The sequence below is a fragment of the Octopus bimaculoides genome, chromosome 5 (assembly GCF_046866305.1).
Source record: "Octopus bimaculoides isolate indiv1 chromosome 5, ASM4686630v1, whole genome shotgun sequence".
Classification (NCBI taxonomy): Eukaryota; Metazoa; Mollusca; class Cephalopoda; order Octopoda; family Octopodidae; genus Octopus; species Octopus bimaculoides.
Genome location: NC_142932.1, coordinates 74336093 through 74361110, shown reverse-complemented (window position 1 = coordinate 74361110; position 25018 = coordinate 74336093). Strand labels below are relative to the sequence as shown.

At 33.1% G+C, this 25018-nt stretch overlaps 1 protein-coding gene and 1 long non-coding RNA gene across 3 annotated transcripts in view; both read right to left on the bottom strand.

Annotated features, from left to right (window-relative positions):
- Window positions 1-3824: 3824 nt before the first annotated feature.
- Window positions 3825-15381, bottom strand: LOC149135594 (uncharacterized). The gene is made up of 2 exons (XR_016241914.1): window positions 7581-15381; window positions 3825-7506 (listed from the first exon to the last, which is right to left on the bottom strand). It is a non-coding gene; the product is annotated as an uncharacterized LOC149135594 (long non-coding RNA).
- A 5326-nt stretch (window positions 15382-20707) lies between these two features.
- LOC106878883 (serine/threonine-protein kinase SIK3) overlaps window positions 20708-25018 on the bottom strand; it is a 321329-nt gene continuing 317018 nt past the window's right edge. For both annotated transcript variants that reach the window (XM_089352409.1, XM_089352410.1), the window contains exons 15-16: window positions 23481-23570; window positions 20708-22195 (exon numbers count right to left, since the gene is read on the bottom strand). In XM_089352409.1, the coding sequence (XP_089208535.1) occupies window positions 20894-22195; window positions 23481-23570 (1392 nt within the window). In that variant the 3' untranslated portion in view covers window positions 20708-20893. The remainder of the gene's footprint in view (window positions 22196-23480; window positions 23571-25018) is intronic.

Below are 25018 nucleotides of genomic sequence, written 5' to 3'. Positions count from 1 at the left end.
TGTCTTTACATTCTGAGTTCAAATTCTGCTGAGGTTGACTTGCCTTTCATTCTTTTGAGGTCGATAAAATAAGCACCATTTGATCACTGTAGTCGATGTAATCAACTTAGTTCCTCCCCAGAAAGAGCTGGCCTTGTGCCAAAATTTCAAACCAATATAATACAAAAGAACAGCAGAACTGAAAAAAACGATAGCTTATTGTTCAGAATAGCTTGTTCTATTCCTTTACATTCAGAGTTTAACTTACACTTAACTTTCATCCTATTGGAGTTGATAAAATAAAGTACCTGTCAAATACTGGGGTCCATACTTCCCCTTCAACCTCGAGGAATTGTGTCTACCTCTCACACAATCTAACATGTACATTTTATTCACTGCTATGTTTCTCTCTACATTCATCAACACTATTTTCATCTTTATGAAGGTTTACCTTGTTTGTTAGTTGAGTCTGTAGTGTATGTGTCACCAGTTCATCATATTCTGGTAATGTGCCCAACGTTGGGAATCACTGCTCTAATATGAAAATTGATTTTACTGAGGAAAAACACAACAGTAGTTTCCCTTTACTTTTTGCTGATTTATTTACAGTTTATTTTGTGAATCTCCTGTTCTTCCAAGCACAAAGCCAATTTCATTGTAAAGTAGGAAGATTGGTTCATGTGACATCCACCTAGTGGTGAGATGAGCCTGTATGGTACTTTTCTTGGAGTCAGCCTTCGAAATTCTGTATGCTTTAGCCACAAAACCATTTTCTAATAATTAATGAGAAATTGTCATTTTCAGAAATCTCAATGTAGTTTCCCAAACATTAAACCATAACAGTTGTTGCTGAAGTGATGTCATATTAATTAAATAATAATAATAATAATAATCCTTTCTACTATAGACAAGGCCTGAAATTTCAGGTGAGATGTATAGTTGATTACATCAACCTCAGTATTCAACTGGTCCTTCTTATTTTATCAACCTCAAAAGGATGAAAAGCAAGGTTGACCTTGGTGGAATTTGCCATAATAATAATAATAATAATAATAATAATCCTTCTCTACTATAGGCTCAAGGCCTGAAATTTTGAAGGAGGTATATAATCCATTATATCAATCCCAGTATTCAACTGCTACTTATTTTTATCAATCCCAAAAGCATGAAAAGTAAAGTTGATCTTAGTGGAATTTGAACTCAGAACATGAAATGCTGGAAGAAATACCTCTAAGTATTTTGTCTGGTGAGGTAACGATTCTGCCAGTTCACTGCATAAATGCTAAATGTTTCAAATTTTGGCACAAGGCCAGCAATTATGAAGGAAGAAGCAAGTCAATTCCATAGACATTAGTTGTTGACTCTTATTTTATTGACTCTGAAAAGATGAAAGGCAAAGTTGGCCTTGGCAGAATTTGAACTCAGAACATGAAGCCAGAAGAAATGCTGGTAAACATTTTATTCAACACGCTAATGATTCTGCCATCTTGTAATCTTAATAATAATCCTTTCTACTATTGGCACAAGGCCTGAAATTTGGGGGAGGTGGATACTCGATTACATCAACCTCAGTACTCAACTGGTACTTATTTTATTGATCCTGAAAGGATGAAAGACAAAGTTGACCTTGGCAGAATTTGAACTCAGAATGTAGCGATCGGTGAAATACTGCTAAGCATTTCGTCCAGCGTGCCAACGATTCTGCCAGCTCACTGCCTCAATGATAATAATAATAATAATGGTATCAAAAAGGTCAGCAATTTTGTGGAAGGGGATAAGTCGATTACATTGACCTCAGTAGTCAACTGGTATTTACATTATCAACCCTGAAAGGATGAGAGGCAAAGCCAATCTTAGCAGCATTTTGCCCATTCTGAATTCAAATTCTGCTAATAATTCTGCCAGCTTAGTGCCTTACCCCTACTAATTATTTTTTTCTACTATAGGCACAAGATTTGAAATTGTGTAGGGAGAGAGCGACTTGATTACATTGACTCCAGTGCTCAACTGTTACTTACTTTTTGAACACAGGATGTAAAACTGGAAGAAATGTTGCTAAGCATATTGTAGGATGTGACAAATGGGAGAGAGGACAATACCAGCACTTGACTGGTGGTCATTTCTGGATGAGTCGACTGGAGCAATGTGGAAATGTTTTGTTCAAAAGCAAAATGTGTTGTCCAGTGCCGGAATCAAGCACACATGAACTCAATTCCTACAGTTAATCCAAATCCATGAGATTTCAATTACGTTCTGTAATTTCTGTTATGTCCCATTTCAAGGGACATAACCCCTCATATCTTACGGTATTTACTGAATTTCATGATCCAAGTTTGCAACATCGATTCTCAACTATTTTTTGTCTATGGAACCCTTTGATTACTATTCTATTCTGGTGGACCCCACATAGCCATTCGATGTTTTAAAACTAGTTTTATAGATGCTTCTTCCAAAATTCTTATTTTGTTCTTCACACATTAATTTGTATTGGTTGAACTATATAAAACTTTGAGAAAGAAACTTAGCCGTTTCTTGCATTAAATACATGTAAAGCAAAAGTTTTTCATGGACCCTTAATGAATTACTGTAAATCCCTAATTTAGTATTTTGCTTGTGGACCCCCAAAAGTCTTACATGGATCCCATTTGGGAACCACTGATTTACAAACTTGGATTTTTTAAAAACCGTTTTTGCTGACACAAAACTCCTCAGTCTCCCTAGAGTCTGAGTTTTACCGGTATTTGTGGTCAATAACGGACATTCCATCCTTTCTGCTAAAATCTTTCGGGTAGAATTTCATCTACAAATGCATGCTTCAAGCGCTTCCACTCACCTTCACCATTTTCACAATTATCCACCTTTTGTGAAAATGTAAAGTTAGAGCATTTTTGCTTTATTTTCAGAAGTGAAAATGTCTTTTGTAAACTGAGTGCAATTCAATACGTGAAGAATTTTTCATTATTTGTCACAGAAGAGTAAACAGGTAATTAGTCACTCATGATCACACACACAAAGATTTCTGGAAAAACAAAAATTCATTACTTTCCATTTTTTTTTTTTTGTTTGTAGGAATGAATCAGTTGTTTCAATGAGAGGTTATCTAGCTGCACTAAATTATTGGCGAGTTAAAATCTCCAATAATTTGGTTTCGAATTTTGGCACAAGACCAGGACTTATGGGAGAGGAGGTTAGTTGATTACATCGACCCCGGTGCTCAACCAGTACTTATTTTATTGACCACAAAAAGATCAACGGAAAAGTTGACCACAGTAGAATTTGAATTCAGAACATAGATCTGCACAAAATGCTGTTAAGCGTTTTTACTTGGTGTGCAAACAATTTCGCCAGTTCACCACCTTTATTGGTGATTTTATATCAATGATTGATATTATCGATATGAAGAGAGAAATTAACCAAAGCAAAAATTTAGATGTAGTGGCAAAAATATAGTTTGACTCGATCCTCCTAGAATTTAGAATGAACAACTTCATGACATTAACAGGTACAAAAAAACAAACAAACAAAAAAAAAAACAGTGTGATTTTTCTTATTTTTAACCCTTTAAGTATTCAGATTATTCTGTCAAATGTGATGTTTGTTTATTTATATTGTTTTGAATAAATCATGCATTATCTTGTTTAGAGATTTCAATGATATGGTTGTTTAGATTTAGAATGGCATTGTAAGTTTGAAGTGAGAGACCAGATCTGGTTAGTTTCAGCATAAAACAGGTTAAATATTTTGGCCGGATATAGCTGGTTTGAATGCTAAAGGGTTAAATGTTTTCACTGATTTTTTTCATTAAAAAAACAAAGAATTAAATAAAAAATTTTGAAAACTTGATAGAGAATGTACAGGATTTTTTATTTTCTGAATAATGAATTTCATCTAAGGCTGTATCAAAAGTAGAAATAAGGTTTTTTAATGCAAAGCTAGCCCTTGGCACACATCTTCATCCAATATTTCAAATATTTCACCTGGATTCAAACAAAAAAATATTCCCATACAAAAATATTTTCATATAAATTGGTAAATTCTTCATGAAAAGAAACAGAACAACAAAGTATCTTAGCATGTGTTAATCAAAGTATATGTATCTCTGTATGCGTATCTGTATGTGTGCGTGTATGTTCATTTGAATATTGGCTCAAGCGCTGAGATCAAAGAGATGTTCCACTGCTGTTTTATACTAAACTGTCCTCTTATTCTTTGATTAATACTCAACAATCATCTGGTTCTTAATCTTCCAAATCTCTCTCTCTCTCACCTTATGGAATCCTAGAACAGATAATGTAATCTGCACCTCAGATAAGTTTAGAATTTTATAGACAGGTTACAGTTTCTTGATTAAATCTCAGATGTTTTGTAGAGCTAAGGTTTATAATAAAGTAGTTCTGGTCAGTGAGGAAACCTAAAATTTGAGTAGACACTTATATATATTTATCTACCTTCCTTGTTTTATGTCCATTTTTTTTTAATGATTTGCATGGATTAGATGTGACTACCCTATCTGTATACATATGTGAAGAAACCTCCCTCTCCACTACAAACCTAATTAGTGAAGGAGAGCTTTTTTTCTTAGTGATATGAGTTACCTGGCAACCCCACTAGTGTTGGTGTCATGTAAAAAGTGCCCAGTACACTCTGTAAAGTGGTTGGGGACAGAAAAGGCATTCAGCCATAAGAAACCATGCCAAAGCAGACTTTGTAGCTTGACACAGTCCTCCAGCTTGTTGGATCCTGTCAACAAAACCATTTATCCTATACCAGCATCTAAGACAGATATCAAATGATGATAATGATGATGACACACACATACACATGTTAGCTAAACTAAGATATGATATGAAGATGTATTGTAACAAACAATCTTGATATCAAGGATATTGCAGAGAAATCTACCAAGTCAATATGGACAATTTAGATATTGTTGGAGGGAGGAAGAGAGGAGGATTATATCATAGATGTATATTTTACTGCAGTGGTGATATAATAGCTCTGTATTTTACAAGGGGTGAGGTAAAATATAACTCATGGGGTGGTGGTTATAAGTTTACATTTTACTCAGGGAATGAGCAATACATATCCCTACATTTTACTAGGGGCAGGGAATAACATAGGTCCATATTTTATTGAAGAGAAGATTAGATAACTCTGTTTTACTGGGGATGAATATAACCCAACATTTTACAAGATGTGGGAGAATATAGTGCAACATTTTATTTGGAGGGGGAGAGAGGCAATAAAATTCTACATTTTACTGGGGGAGGGGTGCTTGTTTCATGCTTTTGCTTGATAGAGCTGGGGTCATCCAGGTTAGAGATCCCAAAGATGTCATCATATGTAGAGCCAATCTCCTGGGCATGAAGAAGGGAGAAGTGGTGTTCACAATGTAACACTATGTTTTACTTTTCTATCAAAGAGAAAATTCCAGTTTTGTGACTTAATAGGAAGGAGTGGGTGGCAGTTATATCTTTGACCAGACTATCGTCAATAGCCATCTCATATCAGAGACAGCAATAGCCATCTCAACCCAGAGTAGCAAGTGACTGCAGCCAAAGAGAAAGCTGGACATTGGTTAAGATATTGCTTATTGTTTTGTTTGTCTTGTTTTCATAGTTTTAACCTATGGAAGACTAAGATTTGTTAAAACTAACCCTTTAGCATTCAAATTACTCTGTCAAATGTAATACTGATTTATTCAAGTTATTTTGAATTTATCATACATTATCTTGTAGCTCTGAGATTTCAATGTAAAAGTTTATTTTTAGAATAACATTGTAGGGTAGGTGTGAGACGTCTGATCTAATCAGTTTGAACATAAAACAGGCAGAATATTTGGGACAGATATAACTGGTTTGAATACTAAAGGGTTAAATATCTTTTGTGTGCGCGTGCATGCATCAGTACATCTATATCATCATCATACTCTGCTCACTTTTCCATGCTGGAATGGGTTGGACAAGTTGTTACATACTGAGTCAGTTTCAGCTTGAGCTAAATTACTCCTTATGTGTGTGTATCTGTACTACCACCTCTAAAATCTGTTCTATATATTATATATATTACTACAGTGTATGTGTGTGTGTGCATGTACCAGCACCTCTATAACCTGTTCTATATTACTGCATTGTGTGTACAGCCAGCACCTCAGTACACAATGTGTGTACACACCAGCACCCACAGACCCACAGTCTGTGATAAAGTACACAAGGCGCTTAATTATGAAAGCCTAAATTTTGAATTAAAAAAAAAAAAAATTCATTCAGAAAGATAACTGAAAACTAAAACTTAAAAAAACGAAAAAGAGTAGAACTGCAATGTAGAGAAGATATTCGATGTTTGTAAAAGAGGACAGAAGGCAAGGAAATGAAGATATTTAGAGCTTTCAGTTGTGTTGTGTGTATATATATTCACTAAAACCTGGAGAAGAATGACCTGAGGTCAAGCATTTCAGATGGCTGAATTTTAATCTAATGCCGTGTGACTATGTAACTATGACTAACAACTAAACTACGACAAACTATGTAGAGCAGCAGTTTTAGAGTTCATCGAATTGAACTCTCTCTCAAGAAAATATATAAAAAAAAAAACAGGATCCGTAATGGACACGCATTCTTGGATTCTAACAGAATGGATTCATATGGAAATACAGCTTTGATTTGTGATTTGAGATGGAAAAAAAGTAATCCAGACAGTTAGGGATTTATATGAAAGAGGGGTAATGATGTTGGGTTGTGAAGGACTGGATCTACTTGAGAGAATCAATTATACAGCTTTTCTTTTTTTTTATATATATATAAGAGATTCTAATAGAACCATTTTGCTGGATTGACCACAATAATAATCAGCTGTCTTTACACTAAATATTAGAACTTTGAAAAATGTTTACAAGTTTGTTTCTTTTTTTTCCAAGAAAAATTTTTTTTTTTCAATCAGCTAAAGAGGAGAGGATCCCCAGATCTCCATACAAATTTTGGGATCAGATCAACTAATGAGATGAATATCTAAAGCTAAGAATAGAAATTTTAATGAAAGAAGCTGCTATACAATAAGCAGTTTCATTATAGCTTCACTATTAACTTCATATATATATATCTCATACATACATACATATATATGTATATATATCATCATCATCATCATTTAATGATAATATATATACATATAAATATATACTGATACATACATACATGATCTATGTTAGCTTATATACACACATAATCTATATAATGTTGCTGGATTATTAACAATGTCAAATAATCTGGCAATAGTTACTTATATACAACAAGGTGATGCTATATTTTGACAGTCATCTAATCTAGCTACTTAATATATACAGCTAAGAAGGGTGTTACTACATCATTCACAGTGTCAAAACTAATGTAGCTACCAACTATTTTTATACACACACACACACACACACGCACACAGACTCACACACACACATATATATATACACACACACACACACAGCTATGATGTGTTACTATGATATTCAAGGTGTGAAACTAATACAGATATTAGCTACTTATATATATATATGTATATATATATATATATATATATATATATATATATATATATATATATATACATACATACATATATATATATATACCTGTGATGTGCTATTAATGTAGCTACTAGCTACATACTTATGTGTATATGTATATATATATATATACAGCTCTGAGGTGCCACTAAAATAGTCACAGTGTCAACTGCGCTGCTTAAAATTTATTCACATCAAACTAATTGCCTGTATCATAACTACAGTTTGTTATTTCAATAATAACAAACATTTATATATAGAAGGTTAAAAGCATTTCTATAAACACGACCAGGAAGTCAGTATAAATACTATGTATATATATAAATATATACACACATATACATACTACTAAAAGCATGTATCGAGGGTTATTGTAGAAAGTCTTCAAAATAGGTAACTCTGCAGAGAGGTGTGTTTGCATTAATACTAAATCACACACTAACTGTGTTCAACTATTATATATTCATATAAAACAGCTTCCATTTTTTAAAAACAATATCGGTAAATCATCAGGAAATAATGGTTCAGTTGCATATTTTACAACTGAGAAAAACAAAAAGACATGTCTGAGACTAAGACAACATATGGTATCATTTATATATATATATATATATATATATATATACATATATATATATATTACCATTTATATATACATACATACACATATTTTACCATTTATATATATATACATATATATATTTTACTATTTATATATATATATATATACATATATATATATATATACACACACACATACATAGTATGAGCATGTCAGGGGAATTATTTATATATACATACTAAAAGCATGTCATTACAAATACTGTTTATATATATATATATATATATATATATATATATATATACACACATAAATATATATATATACATATGCTATGAGCATGTATTGAGCATGTACATGAGTGGCAACCTTTCCAGAAGAAGAGCAATTTCTATGAGAATGGAGTGGCTAGTTACCACAAGAGATGTATTAGAAACAGCAAGAAAACCATTTATAAAACTATAAGCCTTGGTAAGCTCTGTTTTGTTGGCAGCCAGTGAGATGAGAGACTCACTGTTGCTGACACTTTTAGTTTACATTTAGAAGTTAACATTGTTGGTCACAAAAAAATATTCAAGGGTTTTGTTGGTGGCTCAAAAATCACATTTTTTGTAAAATTTTGATGGTGGTCTCTCTACAAGATCAACTTCGACCCAGACTGAAAAAAACATTTTGGCAAGAGAGAATGATAAATATCAGATTCAATTTGTTTCATTTTTATGTTAGAAAAAAAACAAAACAAAACAACAAAAAAACTGTTAACCAAATGCAAAAAAGAGAGGACATTGTTATCAAATAAACACTTGAATAAACAACTTCCCACACTCTAAAAAAAATTAATTTTTTTCACTAATTAAAAGCAGGAATAATTCAGTTTGTTGAAAGTCATATGACATAACAGAGATCACTTATTAACATTGTCACATAAAGCATGAAGTGAAAATAAAACATGTGGATCAACAATAAGAAAGATTGATATACAGTTAATTTGTAGTAAACTCTATTCCATTTAATTTTGACCGTTAATAAAACAAAAACGTTACCCAAAATAGAGTTCACTGATCAATTATATCCTACAGAAAGTAGACCACAAGTGAAAATAGTTCCACAAAATATAGACCTGTGGTCATGAACTACCTGCTTGAGGAGGGTTGACCAAGACTACACAATCATCATATGGAATGTGGAGTGTAAACTGTCCTATAAATCATCGTTTAGAAATAAAAAATTCTCCACAAAATATAAGCACATTGTCACAACTGGTTTGACAAAATATCTGGGGGTCGTATGCAGAGCAGTAATTAAGAGTAGTTTGGACATGAACAATAAAATATATATTTCTTAAAATATTAGCATCACTAAGATGTGAGGAAGTGGTCCTTTAAAGATATTTAAAAGGTATTTTGATTGGAAATTATTTCTAAAGAATTAATTCTAATAATGTAATTCAAATGTTCTTTCTTTGCTAAAATTACTAACATTTTCTCTTTTGAGACATGAATAGGTGAGACATGTTTCAATAGATTAGGAACAGATTTGAATAAGCTACGAACAAATTGCAACAAAGAAATGGTATTTTTTTTTAAAAACAAAACAAGGGTGTATTTCAACTTAACAAAAATGCAATTCAACAGAATATAGGTATATTTTAGCAAAAGACAGTGATACTCCAACAAAACAGGGATGCATTTCAACAGAAATATCTGGTTTAACATAATGGAATATTATCAGTTGGTCTAGTTTTATGTTTGTATCCAAAGATGGTATGCGTATGTTTGTATATAAAGTATCACAGTTGTCTAATACAATATTGGTCAACTTGGTAAGGAGGTAATGGTTTCTATTTTATCACCAGCTCTGTTGTGTGTTTCTGAAAAGAGAATGATTCTCAATGGTCCAGTGCACTTAACTATAAAATAGTTACTATAGTGAAGTATAATTCATTTTATGGATTCTGTATTATTACAACTTTATTATTTTGTAAAGCCTAGTCTGAATCTTCCCACAAAGGTGGGCCAATGTTTTTCAATACACTACCTGAAGATGAAAATCTTTAAGTGATGTTGCATAAACATGAAAGATAACACATACATACACATATATGTGTGTGTGTGTGTGTGTGTGTGTGTGTGTGTTTGCATGACCCTTTATTCCTATGTCTTATCAAATTCTTAATACATACCACCTCCTGTTTGATAAACTATGATATATATCATTATAATTATTATTATTGTTATTTTTTCACTTTAATGTAAACATGAAGTTTGAGAATCTGAAGGAAGATTGACAACAAAAATATACAAGATCTTACATTAATATATAATGTAAAAAATATATATAAACAATTTAGTCAGTTAAACTATATTTTAGTTTGATCTACCCCAACCCCCATAAAAACCAAACAGTTCAGTCAACAAAGCACAAGTTACACATACAAAACATGATATATTAACAATTCATTTAAAAATATTCAATTTAGTCAATATAAAATGTGTTGACAATATAGTCAATGAAACACTATATGTTGATAGTTTAGTCAACATAAGACAAGTTTACAGTTTAGTCAATATAACATACAATATGTTGACAGTTTAGTCAATACAGCCCACCATATGTTGACAGTTTAGACAATATAACACAGGTTGACAACAGAGTCAATAACATGCCATATGTTGACAGTATAGTCAATATAAGATATTTACAATTTAGTCAATATAACATACAATAGGTTTAGACAATATAACACATGTTGACAGCATAGTCAATATAACACACAATGTGTTGACAGTATCGTCAATATAACACAACATAAGCTGACAGCATAATCCATACAACTCACAATATGTTGACAGTGTAGTTGAAATGAATATACCATATATTGAGTATTTACTTAAACATTTCATATACTAACATTTAGTCAACAATGAAGACGGTATATTGGCAATGAGCAGATATTGACAGTTTAGTTAACATATTTTCAATGACGTTTATTAAACAGTAAACATATATTGACAGTTTTGTCAATATTAAAGAATATATTGATAATTTATTTAAACATTTCATAGAGTAACAGTTTAGCTAATGGACATAATATATTGAAAGCTAAGTCAACAGTTAGTAAGGTATATTGACAGTTTAGTCAACAATGAACACAATATATTGACAGTTTAACTATGAACATGATATATCGACAGTTTAGTTAATGGTGAACATTACACATTAAGTTTAGTCAACAGGAAACTTGGTGTATTGTATACTTTAGTTAACAATGAACACATTGACAGTTGATGGTTTCATTAACAGTGAACATATTTCGACAGTTTAGTCAACAAAGCATACAATAAATTTATCAATTCACAACCACAGATTTTATATTGGCATAACTTATCATTTATTGATTTAACTTATGAAAATACCCTGATTCTTTCAGTGTTGAATCATGAAGATAATGGCAAATATTTCTTACACAAGAATAAAACCAATTTTCATAGAGAAAAAAAATACAATCCATGGATTTGAACCCAGTATCTTACTGGTACCTACTATATTGGCCCAGATGTAAGGGATATATGGCGTATTTAACATCGGCAGCATTTGAACACAGAACAGCAATTTACCAAATTAAATGACAATGTAATTATTGAGAAATTGTACGGTCACAGCCTAAAATAATAATAATAATAATAAAAATATTTCTAAAAGAGACACAAGGCCACAAATGTATGCATGTATATGTGTGTGAGTGGTGTTGGTGGTATAATAACATATTGATCCCAGTATCTGACAGGTACATTATTTTATTGACCTTTAAAATTTAAAAGGTAAATATGACTTTGCTGGAATTTGAGATCTGAATGTAGAGAGATGGAAGTAAACAACACAAGACATTGGTTTCAGTGCTCCACTTGTTCTGCTAATCCACTGTTCTTCAAAGTAAACAATCACAATAACAACAACAAAAATAATAATTGCTTCTAATTTAAGTCCAAGGCCAGAAATTTTGTGGTGGGGGAATGTTGATTATATTGATCTAGTATGTGGCTAGTACTTTAGCATATTGATCCTGGAAAGAAGATCAAGACTGATCTTAGCAGGATTTGAACTCAGAACAGAAAGAGCTGGAATAAATACTGCAAAGTATTTTGTCCTTTTTACTAAAAGCACAAGGCCTGAAATTTGAAGGGTGGGGACTAGTTGATTACATTGACCCCAAAAGGAAGAAAGGCAAAGTCGACCTCGATGGGATTTGAACTTAGAAGGTAGTGATGGGTGAAATACAGCTAAGCATTTCATCCAGCATGCTAACAATTCTGCCAGTTCACTGCCTTTATATATAATAACTATAATAATAATAATAAAAATAAAAATATTATAATAGTAGTTTCAAATTTAGGCACAAGGCCAGCAGTTTCAGGGAAGGGGCTAAGTCGGTTACACTGACCTCAGTGCTCAACAGTTACTTATTATTATCAACCCCTAAAAGATGAAAGGCAAAGTTTACCATGGTGGAATTTGAACTCAGAACGTGTAGACAGACAAAATGCTGCTAAGCATTTTGCCCAGCATACTAATGACTCTGCCAGCTCCCTGCTATTATAATGATAAAAAAATAAATAAAAATATAATAATAATAATAATAACAATAATAATAATGAAGGGCTCTGATTTAGGCACTGGGCTATCAATTTTGAGGGGAAGGGTGTTAGTTGATATCATCAGCCACAGTACTTGATTGGTTCTTTATTTTATCAATCTCAGGAGGATAAAAAATAAAGTTGACCTTGGCAGGATTTGAACTCAGAATGTAAAGAGCTGGAAGAAATGCCACCAAGCATTTTGTTCAATGCTCTAACAGTTCTGCCAATCCATCACTGCAATGGTCAGTTCAGAAAGATACTTAATAGCTTTATGACACATTCCCAATGGAGCTAAAGAAAAGAGAGGTTATCTTCTCTGTTACCCTGCTTGTGGTACCACTTCACCTTTTGTGCATCCATAGATTACACTGGGTACATAAAATGTGCAGCTGTGATCATCATGCCTTCTTTATGGGTACAAGTGACCTTTTCTAAGAAAAAAACAAAAACAAAAAAACTTTCATCTGAGAATCCAAGCAATATGTTTGCAGTCACTGTTAACCCAACACAGAATTCTATATTAATTTTAACTAGTTTTAATACTGCAATAGTCTCCCTTGCCTTTCTTGACTAGAATCACTCATTAAACTAATGGCTTTATTAAGCCATTATCTTAATGAGTAATTTAACTCTAGGTCTAATTTTAATTAAAGCTTTTGGCTCATTACATTAAGAGCTGACTTCACTGTTTGCTTTTCATGCAACAGGACTTTCTGGGTAGCCCCCAACTCTTTTCTTCTATTCTGATCTCAACAAAACATTTCATTCTTTTGAAGAAGATACTTCTAAGGGATCACAACATATTAAAAACAACTTTTATTTTTGTGGTTTAACCACTTTTGTTACTATATTTCTATTGAAATATGCTGTTTTTTTTTTCAATTAATTTTGAAAAGAAAGAAAAATTTCACTAACTAATTTTGTCCATATCAAACTGGATAACAAATTAAAATGAGCTTTTGACAGTAGATTTTAATCTAGATTACTTTATCCCTTTTGTTACCATATTCTATTAAAATATAACTGCCTTTCTTTCAATTAATTTTGAAAGTAATGAAGAATTTATTAAAATAACTTTGTCCTTATTATGCTGGTGTTTTGAATATAAATTAACATGAAATTTTGATGGAAGGTTTGAATTTAGATCAGTTTAAAATGGGGAGTTTTATATTATCAAACCAGGAACATGCTTTCCAGTGGGTTGGAATTGAAAACGTTAAATGAAGAGGAAAGGAGTGGAAGATTGTGACCCTGGCCTTTGCAGGAACCCTTACCCACCTACAGTCAGTGCTTACTCGCAAAAAAAAAAAAAAAAAAAAAAAAATGGGGAGGATTCCAGAAAACCAATATTCTGTACAAGAAAGAATGGGAGAAAGTGGTAAAAGATGGAGAGGGGAAATGTAATGAGAGGAGGAGGAGTTGCAGTAAAGACAAGTGTGTTTGGTGGAGTCGGATAGGGATGCAGTAATGCAGTTTAGAGGAACAGAAGTTAAAGTAGTTGTGGTAGAATAGATAGGTGGAGGAGACAACAGATCTGTGGGTCAAATATGGTTCTAGAGTTTATGATATAAAATAAATACAAGTAGAAAAATTATATTCTCCTTATTTACATTATTTTCTCAGTGGTTTAACCCAGATTCATTTATTTCATTTTATGTTATTTCAATTAGATTTACCTCTGAAACAAACCCATTCCAAACCTAGATTATTATTATTATTATTGTTATTTTCATTATTATTATTATCAGCTGTTTACTCTGATCTTAAGAGATTTTGTTGGAAAATGTGGCAAATCTGCAACTGGCAATAAAATATATTTGTGTGTGTGTGTGTGTGAAAGAGAAAGAGAGAGAGAAAGGGGGAGAGTACAGAGATAGAGAGAGCGTATATGAGTGTGTGTAATGCATGTGGTTCTGTATGTGTATAAGTGTTTTTTTATATATACATACATACATATATATATATATATATATATATATATATATATATATATATATATAAACTCTGTACCAGTCATATACTGAGGGGGGGGATTTAAATGACTACACTTTGACTATGTAATACATTATTTTTATTTCTCCTTCACCTTTGACCCTCAAAAGGCAAAAATATTTGATAAGACAAATTATCCTCTCTCTCCTTCCTTACTCACTCATTATGCCAGTTAAACCCAAGTTTTATACTTCAAGGCATGTGTATGTGTGTTTCTGGTTTTTACACTAAAAGTCAGTTCATAAGTTTTGTTGTTATCTAAAAAACTGACAATTTACAATAGTTAAGTTTTGTTGTTGTTGGTGATGACGATGAAGTTATGTTGATTGTTGGCAAGGAAAAAGCCAGAGATTCTTTATGGATTGAGACAGGATCTGTCATAGTGGAGCACAAGATGGAGGACCACCATGGTGTGACCACAATAAAACAGTGAGATGATCCTTAGCTATCCCATAACACACATACACACAGACACACTGATGACAGACCAATATATGTACACATGCACTGACGCAGGGTAAACGTAGTAAAAAAAAAAAGTGAACACTAGTGTACATTTGAAAGTGAACCTTGAAAAGTTGAACAAATTTGGGATCAGGTTGCAGTGTTTATATTTGTTTTAAATGACTACTGAGCTTTATGGAATACTTCAATTACACACCACTGCCAATATATATATATATATATATATATATATATATATATATATATATATATATAATAATAATATAAATATATGCATATATATACATATACATGCCTACATATATATGTATATATACATGCACATATGGGTACAGGATGTCAAAAAAACATGAACAAAATGAGAAACGAGAACATAAATAACAAAAACATGGAAACTGAACTTTTTTTCGAACAATGATAGAAACAAATAGAGAAACGAGACAGGCAACATAAAGAACAATCCCTTCATCAGTTGTCCCCTGTTTTATCTACTCCGATTTTCGAAGGTAAGGACAAGACACGACTTCTTTAAAACAGTCTTTCCTGCAAAGCAAATTAAATAAAGTTTGGGATTTTTTGCAGAGAGTTAAAGTGGTAACAAAAACAGGACAGTAAGAACAAACGGTGAGGGCTGTTAAGCCATAACGAGGTGAAGAGGTGAACGCTGGAAAAACGAGTTTTGAGAAGAGACAGGCAAAAGCACGTCTTGTCTTTAGGAAGGAAGTGGAAGAAAGAGAGAATGGCCATTAGCCATGTGTGATCAACAAGAGAGTCAAGGAGGAAGAGTGAGAGAGGGGGGGAATGGTGAAGGGGAGAGGAGAAGAATTAGAATTATATATACATATACACACACATTTTTATTGATATGTAGCAGAAGCAACAGAGTGACTCAAGGGTTGAGAGTTTCATGCATTGGCATTTGAGCCACTCTGTTGCTTCTGCTAAATATTAACAGAAATATAAATATATATATATACATATATATATATATATATATATATATATATATATATATATATATATATACACACACACGCACACAGTCAGTCTCTCACTGTCTCAACTATTCCTTTGCTCATATTTTGCCTTTATAAATGAATATATCTCACACTGGCCCCTTGAGGAATAAAACATTTTCTATACTTTCTATTCCTGGTGTTTTCAACACACATTTAACAACTAATTGGATGGAAATTCATTGGAGTAGTCTCACTGTTCCTAGAGATAATATTTGTCTGTCTTTATTGAAGAGAGGTCAATGAAAACAGATCAATGAAGCTGTTTGATTTGTGTAAAAATAGATCTGTAAAGATAGATCAATGAAGCTGTTTGATCTGTGAAGTTGTTTGATCAACAAAGACAAAGCTATTTATCTAAACAGGAAGTCCTTTTCTATTCAGCTACTATAGGTACAAAACTGACTGTTTAGACACTGATGGTCCAGAACCTCTTATATTCTGCACTAATTTACAAGCAGGAGTTTTAAATTCCCACGGCTGCCAGACTAATTTATTGGTACTTGATGCAGTACAGTATTAATAAACTTGCAGCAGTTATACTAATGAATAGGTACCTTCATTTTATTATCGAAGTAAATTTAATATTTGTTTAACTTAGAGTGAGTTGATGAAGGTGATGACTCCTGGTTAAGAAAAATCAGTAATCCAAAAAAGCTTAGGAGCCAACAGTTCCAGAAAATCGGTGTTGTACCTGTATTTATGACCTAACAATTACTCACCGTAATATGAACTACAGCTAATGTGACAAGTTCTAACAGACTTTCACAGCTAATTCTATCTCTGTATGGTACGACAATACTATATTACACTACCAACAGGCTATGATCATATGATTATATTGCCAGTTACTATGGTACTTACTAAAGTACTAGAATATTTACATTACCACAATATTAAATATAGTCACTAGCATGATAGTTACTACTGGACTACTAAATACAGCATATTACTATTAGTGTGACACTAACAGACTACCACTAGCTTATAATATGTACATGTGTTTATATAAATGCATAGAATTACTATTAATTACAATATTTCTACCATCAGAGATGGCTACTGATAAATACATATATTAACAGTTTATTGCAATTAGTGTGGCCATTAGTATTTTGACTAATAGTACATCAAACAGAACAGTAGTTACTGTCCAAATGAGCTTGATCTACTCATATAGTCTTAGATTCAATGGGAGATTAATGGTCAATCATCAATCATTCTCACACTTAACACCAATACACTGACCAACAATAATATAGTTTCTAGAAAATATAGGTCACTGGACACCTTCTTCACATCAGAACAATCTTATACCGTATCTAACACTGGCAGGTGATTGCTTGTAGCAAAGATGTCCATCAAGGGGATCCTTTTACATTAATCCCCTGGACTGAAAGATAACTACATCACAATATCCATCTCTTTCCTATCATACCCACTTTAGCAATGTAGAGAGGGGCATCTAAGGACTGACACACTTCCTCTCTACATGTATATACATATACAGTTTACTTCAACAACACCCATCTCTATGACATTGATACCAGATTACACCCACCTCTATGATATTGACATCCAGCACACTTCTGTAACATTAGCACTAACTCACACCTCCTATGATACCGACATCACTTCATACCCAATTCTATAACAATTAGACCATCCCACACCATCTCCTTCCAGCTATAACCCTCTACACTTCTTACATAATCCAAAATAGTTCTCTATCCTCTACACATTAACACTACTTAGAGTACCTTGCTGAACCAAGCAGGAACACAACACACTACACAATCATATCTAGCTCCTCACAACTTATATTCTCATTCTCAATCATAACCAAGCTGTCTATCAAATCCCACTCTAAGCACTTTGTTCAAGTAGGGCTATTGCAGAAGACATTTTCCCAAAGAGTTATGCAGTGGGATTGAACCTATAAACACTTTGTTAGTGCAGTATATCTCTCCCTCATCCAACCATTAAGCATACAGGACAGTCAACAATGAGAACACTGACCCTACACAATTGGTCTACAAAGGTTAGAAACAGGTTTTCAACTTGTCAAATATCTTGACCAGTTAATACAAGCATGAATAGAGATTAATTAGTTACATAGCTGTTAATGAAAACATCACATCTCTGTAATATACAATTCATAATATAATTTCTTTTTTTTTTTGGATTGATTGATTACCATCTTAACAAACAGATGTATGCTCATACATACAAACCACTTATATACATATACGTGTAATTATCTAAACATTTACACAGGGTCCTTCAAGTTTCTTTGTAAAAGGAAAAAAAAAATTGCTAAGATTTAAAATAAAAACTAATTAATATGTGTAAATAATTAATGACTGTAAAACAGTCCCTTACCAATTTTCCAATACCCTTGATTCCAAACCCATGCTAGATTATTCATTTTGAAGAATTAAAAGAAGTCACGTGACAGTAATTCTGAATAAATGCTGCAACATTATTTATTATAAACTTCTTCACTGTTAAACCTTTGCGACATATCTTTGGTTATTCACTAGAAACTTGTAATGAAGTTGGAAGCATTCTTCTAAGTTTTCAACTTAAATAATATGAAGGTGCAAATATTTAAAACAAAAATCCAGTGCCAAGCATTAACAGGGCACCGGATGAATCTTCTCTTGTAACTGTGAAGTGCATACATTTACCACTTCCTCTTACATGCTGGGATACTGTTTTCCACAATAAAGGTAAGTTAACTTGTTCTTGAGAAAAAGAGAGAGAAAGGCTCTCTAGGATGTTAGATTTATTTATAAATATTTGTATCTTTATATAATTTGAGTTAGACATAAAGAGAGTGTTTCCACCTTCATGATATATATCTAGTGAATAAACAAATGCATGTTGTGAAAGCTTAGTGGCAAAAAAGTTATTAATAATGATCATAGGAAAATTTTAGTGACCTTACTTAATAATTATGACTGAATTAAAAGAGATACCAGATCATCTGTTGCTGGAAAATCAGTGTTGTAATCTGTATTAATGTTCTCTTCTTATTCATGACAGACAATAAATTCATACTTCAACCTAGCAATGCAAATGAAATATATTCCAGTAAAAAAAATTATCTTTGAACCACATAAAACTTAATTACTACTACTGCTATTGTCACTGCTCACACACACAGAGCTGAAGTTGTTTAATTACAAGTGTTCATCTCTAACACAAGTTAGACATACCCAAGATAGATGCTATGAATGAGACCTCGTGTTTAGCTGTAAAGTAGTCAAGAACCAAGGATTCTGCAGTGACCAAAGGAGCAAGAAACATTTTAACTGTAAAGTATTTGATTCAACATTTGAGAGAAGTTCTCTACAGCACTAAAGATGGTGTGTGAATCTGTCTGCCCCCCCCCCCCCCCCCCCCACATACATATGTTATGTTCACATGTATGTACATATATATGAAGTATGTATGTGTATATATATGTGCGCATGTGAATTTCTATAAAGGAAAGATTGACAGTGACTCTAAAGTTTTGGCTTGCTTGCTTTCATTAGACTGTCTGATGAAGGTAAGCAAGTGGAAACTTTGAAGTTACTGTCAACCTTTTCCCTGCAAAAGTTAATAGACATGTCTACAACTAAAAAGTGTCAAATAATCCTTCAGTTTAATATAAATTGTTTTTGTTTTTATATATAATTGAATAGAAGAAAAAAAAGCACTAATACACACAGACACCCATCCTTATACCATTTGACTTCTATTTTTCCATATTTGCATGGATCAGATAGAATTTGTTGAAGTAAATTTTCTGTGGCTGGATGCCCAGTACACATGCATGCACACACACACACACACACACACACTTTATACATGTGTGTGTGTGTTTGTTTAGATGTAAAAACACATACCTATCCTGCAATCGACTTGTATTACACAACTACTATTTAAGAAGCTCAGATTTAAGCCTGGACATCCTTAAAATTCTACTGGTCATTGGTTGAAATGTAACAGAAATGGTTGAAATTGGTCAGTTACCAGTTCTGTAAATGATAGTAGGGAGTGGGGTTGGGTAGTATATTTTGATCCAAACTAAAACCTTTGTGTATTAACCCAAACACACTGCCACACTAAATTATGAGAGAGTGTGTGTGTGTGTGTTGAGTTACCTGTGCCTGAAGATATGTGCATGCAAGGCGGCATGTACCTGTATGCGTAGGTGTATGTACCTGTGCATGTTTGCTTTTTTACTTTGTTCTTTAAAGAAAATATCTGAAAGAAAATTCTGTTTTAGTTGAGAAAAAGAATTGAAATAGTTTTGAAAATATAATTGAGGTTTAGTAACATTAGGTTGAAATGGCATTGTTTTAAACATTAACTAAAATATACTCTGTGTGTGTGTGTGTGTGTGTGTGTTTGCATATATAGTCAGTAAGGTAGTAGTTGACCTTGTGTGTGTGTGTGCATACGAGAGAGAGAGAGAAAGAGAGAGATGAGAAAATAAAAAAAAAATGAAGGAGGTCATATAGGTTTATTTATAAGAAGAATGAAAAAATGTACAAAATGAAAATAAAGTTTAAAAATCTTTGAGATAAACCAAAAAGTAAACAAAAAAAGAAATAAGGCTGTATAAAGAGAGATAGAGAGAGAGAGAGAGAAAGAGTGAGAGAGTGAGAGAGAGATTTTGTGAGAAACATATAATCTACAGATTCATACAGCTCAGAAGCTCAGAACAAATTTTTTCGTAATGTGTTGAGTCCCCAGATATCCTACGCACTTGTAGTCCATTCACCCCGCCATTCTCATAGACTTCTAGCTCTATTTGAACACCACTGTTCTCTAACTGAAATAGATTCTGAGAACAATGGTAACTGATTTCTGAAGTTTGATTATCTAGTGTACGTTTGATTTCAGACAGAATCTCTTGAGTATTTTTCTTTGTATTTAAAGATATTGTAGATACAGGACTGTGCTGCTGGTGGTGGTGGTGGTGCTGGTCACCACCAGAGAAAAGTTTACCATCACCAACAATGAGAGGTACAGTTTCATAAGATTTATCACTAATTTTGAAGCAATTTTCATTGGAAGGCGACATGTTACTCATAAACGTGTGATTCGCAACAGAACTCACATTGTTTAAACAGTTTTGAGTTGAGAATTCTTGATCAAGGCTTGGGAATAAAGGTTCGTTTTTCAATGAATACGAACACTTATTGTAGGCTTCGATGGGACTAGTTATTGCGTGGTTTCGCCAGTAGCGTGTTTGATTTAACCTGTAGACAGAGTTTGAAGAGTTGATTTGATTTGAACACCAGTTGAACATGTTGGTGTCTTGGTAACATTTCTCCCAGTTTTGTGAATGCAATGAAGACTTGAATGGAATCTGTTCATTGTCCAAATCTTGTTGTATTTTGGTAAGGTTAGTATTGATGTATTTTGGTGCGACATAAGTGGGTTTACAGCTCACAGCAGACGTCACTGAATAAACAGAAGTGGTGTTGGTGCTCGTTGAGAATGAAGTATAGTTGGGAGATACTCTACTGCTTTCTTTGGGGATGTCGAGGTCATTGTCTGAAGACATTACATCTGTGTTTCCATAGGTGTCTGTGATGCTGATTTGGGGTGTCTGAGAAAATTGTCTCTGGTGTAAGTCTTGATGGGATAGTATCTGCGATTCCTGAATTTGCATGTCTTCAGCTGCTGTCTGAGTGTCTGTTGTGTCTTCAAGTATCCGTTGGAGGTTCTGAACTAAATGAGGGGAGTATGACTGTGTAGGTAATGTTTCTGAACTAGTCAATGACCTCATTAACATGTTGTAGTTGGGCTGTGTCCCTGAATTAAATGATATAACACCACTTGTCCCTGTTGGCACACAGTGTTGTTGTAAGTGTAGTCTTTGGAAACGGTTGTTCAGGTTTGCTGGTAAATTGTCTGAACCAGTGGTTGGGGAAGGAAGCGGTGGGGAAGGCACTGGAGAATGGGAAAGACTAGGCATCTGTTGTTGCTGAAATTAAATAAGAAAACAGATTGATAAGCACAAACATGTATAGGCATATATGTCTATAAGTATTCAAAAAACAACACACACCAGATATCTGTGTGTTATTCTGTATTTTAAACAATAAAAAAAAAAATCAGTTTTCTATTAAAAGCACAAAAAAAAAAAAACCCAAAGATTTTATGTGGATGAAATTTTTAGACATCTATATGATTTTACACTCACATGGATAGAGATACACACACATTTCTCTTTCTCTCTCTCATATATATATATATATATATATATGTACACACACACACAACATATCTTTTATCTTTTACTGGTTTCAGTTATTAGACTGAAGTTATGGGGACATACACCAGTACCAGTTGTCAAGCAGTGGTGGGGGATGAACACAGATACATGCACGCATGCACACACATACGATGGGCTTCTTTCAGTTTCTGTCTACCAAATCCACTCACAGGGCTTTGGTTGGCCTGAGGCTATAGTAGAAGACACTTGCCCAAGGGGCCACATAGTGGGACTGAACCCAGAACCATGTGGTTAGGAAGTAAGCTTCTTACCACACAGCCACATGTGCGCCTGCACAAATATACAATATACTTATGATGCTAGATGCACACATGGCATCAGAAGTACATACACTAAAATAAATAAATAAATAAGCCTACCCGCCCAAGTGTCTTTCCTTATTGGTGTAGCCCCAGGTTAGTCTTGATTCATGAGAACTATTATGTAAGATGTTTGATCACTTATCAGTCGATATTTTTCCTACATAGGTACATAATGTTATCTCGAACTATATTATCTCTTGAGAAAGTAGCATGTGGCTTGAAGGAAATTTTGCTATTAAATTTAACAGACCAAATGAACATGTAGAGGCTCCCTACATTGATTCATATATAAGAACAAACATATTGTACACAGTGCTTGTTGTAATAGGGTAAAAGAGGTGATGAAAAGCAGACATATAAATCAAGTACCGAAAGACAGCTACGAAGGTTACAAGTATGTACATAGTACACAAAATAAAACACAAGGAGATAGAAAAGTGAGCAGTAAAAGAGACATAAAGAGGGAATGATGCATACAAAAGTAGCAGAAGAGAGAAATGGTGAACTTCACAGATGAAATATAGAATTAAAATAATAGCATTATGTCAAATTGTACATTTATTCAACCAATTAGTACAGGTAGTGGTGATATATCATTGTGTTGTTGTCAGGAGGGAAAAGGAAGATGTAATGCTTTGAGCAAGTGTGTTGCAGATGAGAGACAAACTTACTTGAATTGATTGCTGCTGTCGGAGATGTAATGTGTGTTGTTGCTGCTGTAACTCAGCTTGTCGCTCACACTCATAGCTATTGACTTGTTTCTGAAATAAACAAACAGATAAGACAATCAAATACATGCACACATAAACACAAATATATGTAAGTGTACGTGTGCACGTATATATATATATATATATATATATATATATATGCACACACACACACAACGAGTATATAAGGATAAATTATCCAGTGGGGTACCATGAGCTCTCAGATATAGTCCAGGTTCCACATCAAATAGTAAGAAGCACCAAGGATTGCTTCTTTGCCGAATTATGAAATGCACACAATACAATATGTGTATCTCTCTGCTTACAATGTCATTTCAACATACACAGATTTAAATTCAATAATATACATTTAGTTAAATCTCTCTCTCTCTCCCTCACACACATTCAATCATTCCACATCTGAAATTAAATAAGACTGGATTTAATACTGATTACCTTCTTTTATTTTTTTAATTTCCCAAAGTGTGAAACTGTAGAAATCCTAGATAGTTTCAAAATGTGATTGAAACCAGGTGTTAAATGTTAAACGTTTATAGAACAATGGTTACTGTATATTAAGCTATTTATCATACTGCAGTTGAAAGGATGTGCCTATAACAATTGAATCTCTTGAGAGAAGAAAATCAGAAAGTTTGTCAGAAGTTAGAACTATTACAGTTTCATTGAGGAAATACTTGAATAGAAAATGGTGCAGTTTTAAGGTGAATGATTGTTCTGAAAGAATGAGAATGAGAGGAGGCAAGTGGTACAAAGAAATGTAAATAGGTGGCAGTAACATGAAACCATTAAGTTAAAATGTGTAGAAGCTGTTGTATTAAAAGGAAGAAGAGATGAACTGAAGTGGGAGAAAATATAACAATCAGGTATTTTGGAAATTCAGATTGGTAATTTTAACAGAGGCCAACATTTCTTGAGGCAAATATGGATAAAAACAAAACATGACTTCACAACGGAAATTTATATCTATAGCAAGAAATCTTGATATAAAATCAATTTTAAACAGTGGGGAACACTCGATATTAGATATCATAAGCACCAAATTAAGACATTAAAAGATACAAACCCTGTTTTTATCACATTGCAGAAAACATGAGTTTATTGTATACAGTGCTCAGGTGTGCACTACAACTCATCAGAAAAGGATAAAAGAGGGGACAGAAAGTAGCTATAAGTCATATAAAGACAGACAGCAATGAGAACCAGAAGTACATGTATAGTACACAGAATAAAATATAAAAGGACAGAAAATTGAACAGTAAAAGAGCCACAAAGAGGAAAGGGTTCATAGATGGATATGTAAGGAGTGGTGTTGGTGAATTTCAAGAAGCAAAGAATTTTTGAAGGATGCAGTGTCATGACAGCTAACCACTTATGTGGGTAATTTATTCCATGCTTTGACAATTCTGTGCATGTAAAAATATTTCCCGAAAGTCATGGGTACTGCACTGTTCTATTTTAATTTTGTTTTGTATTTTATA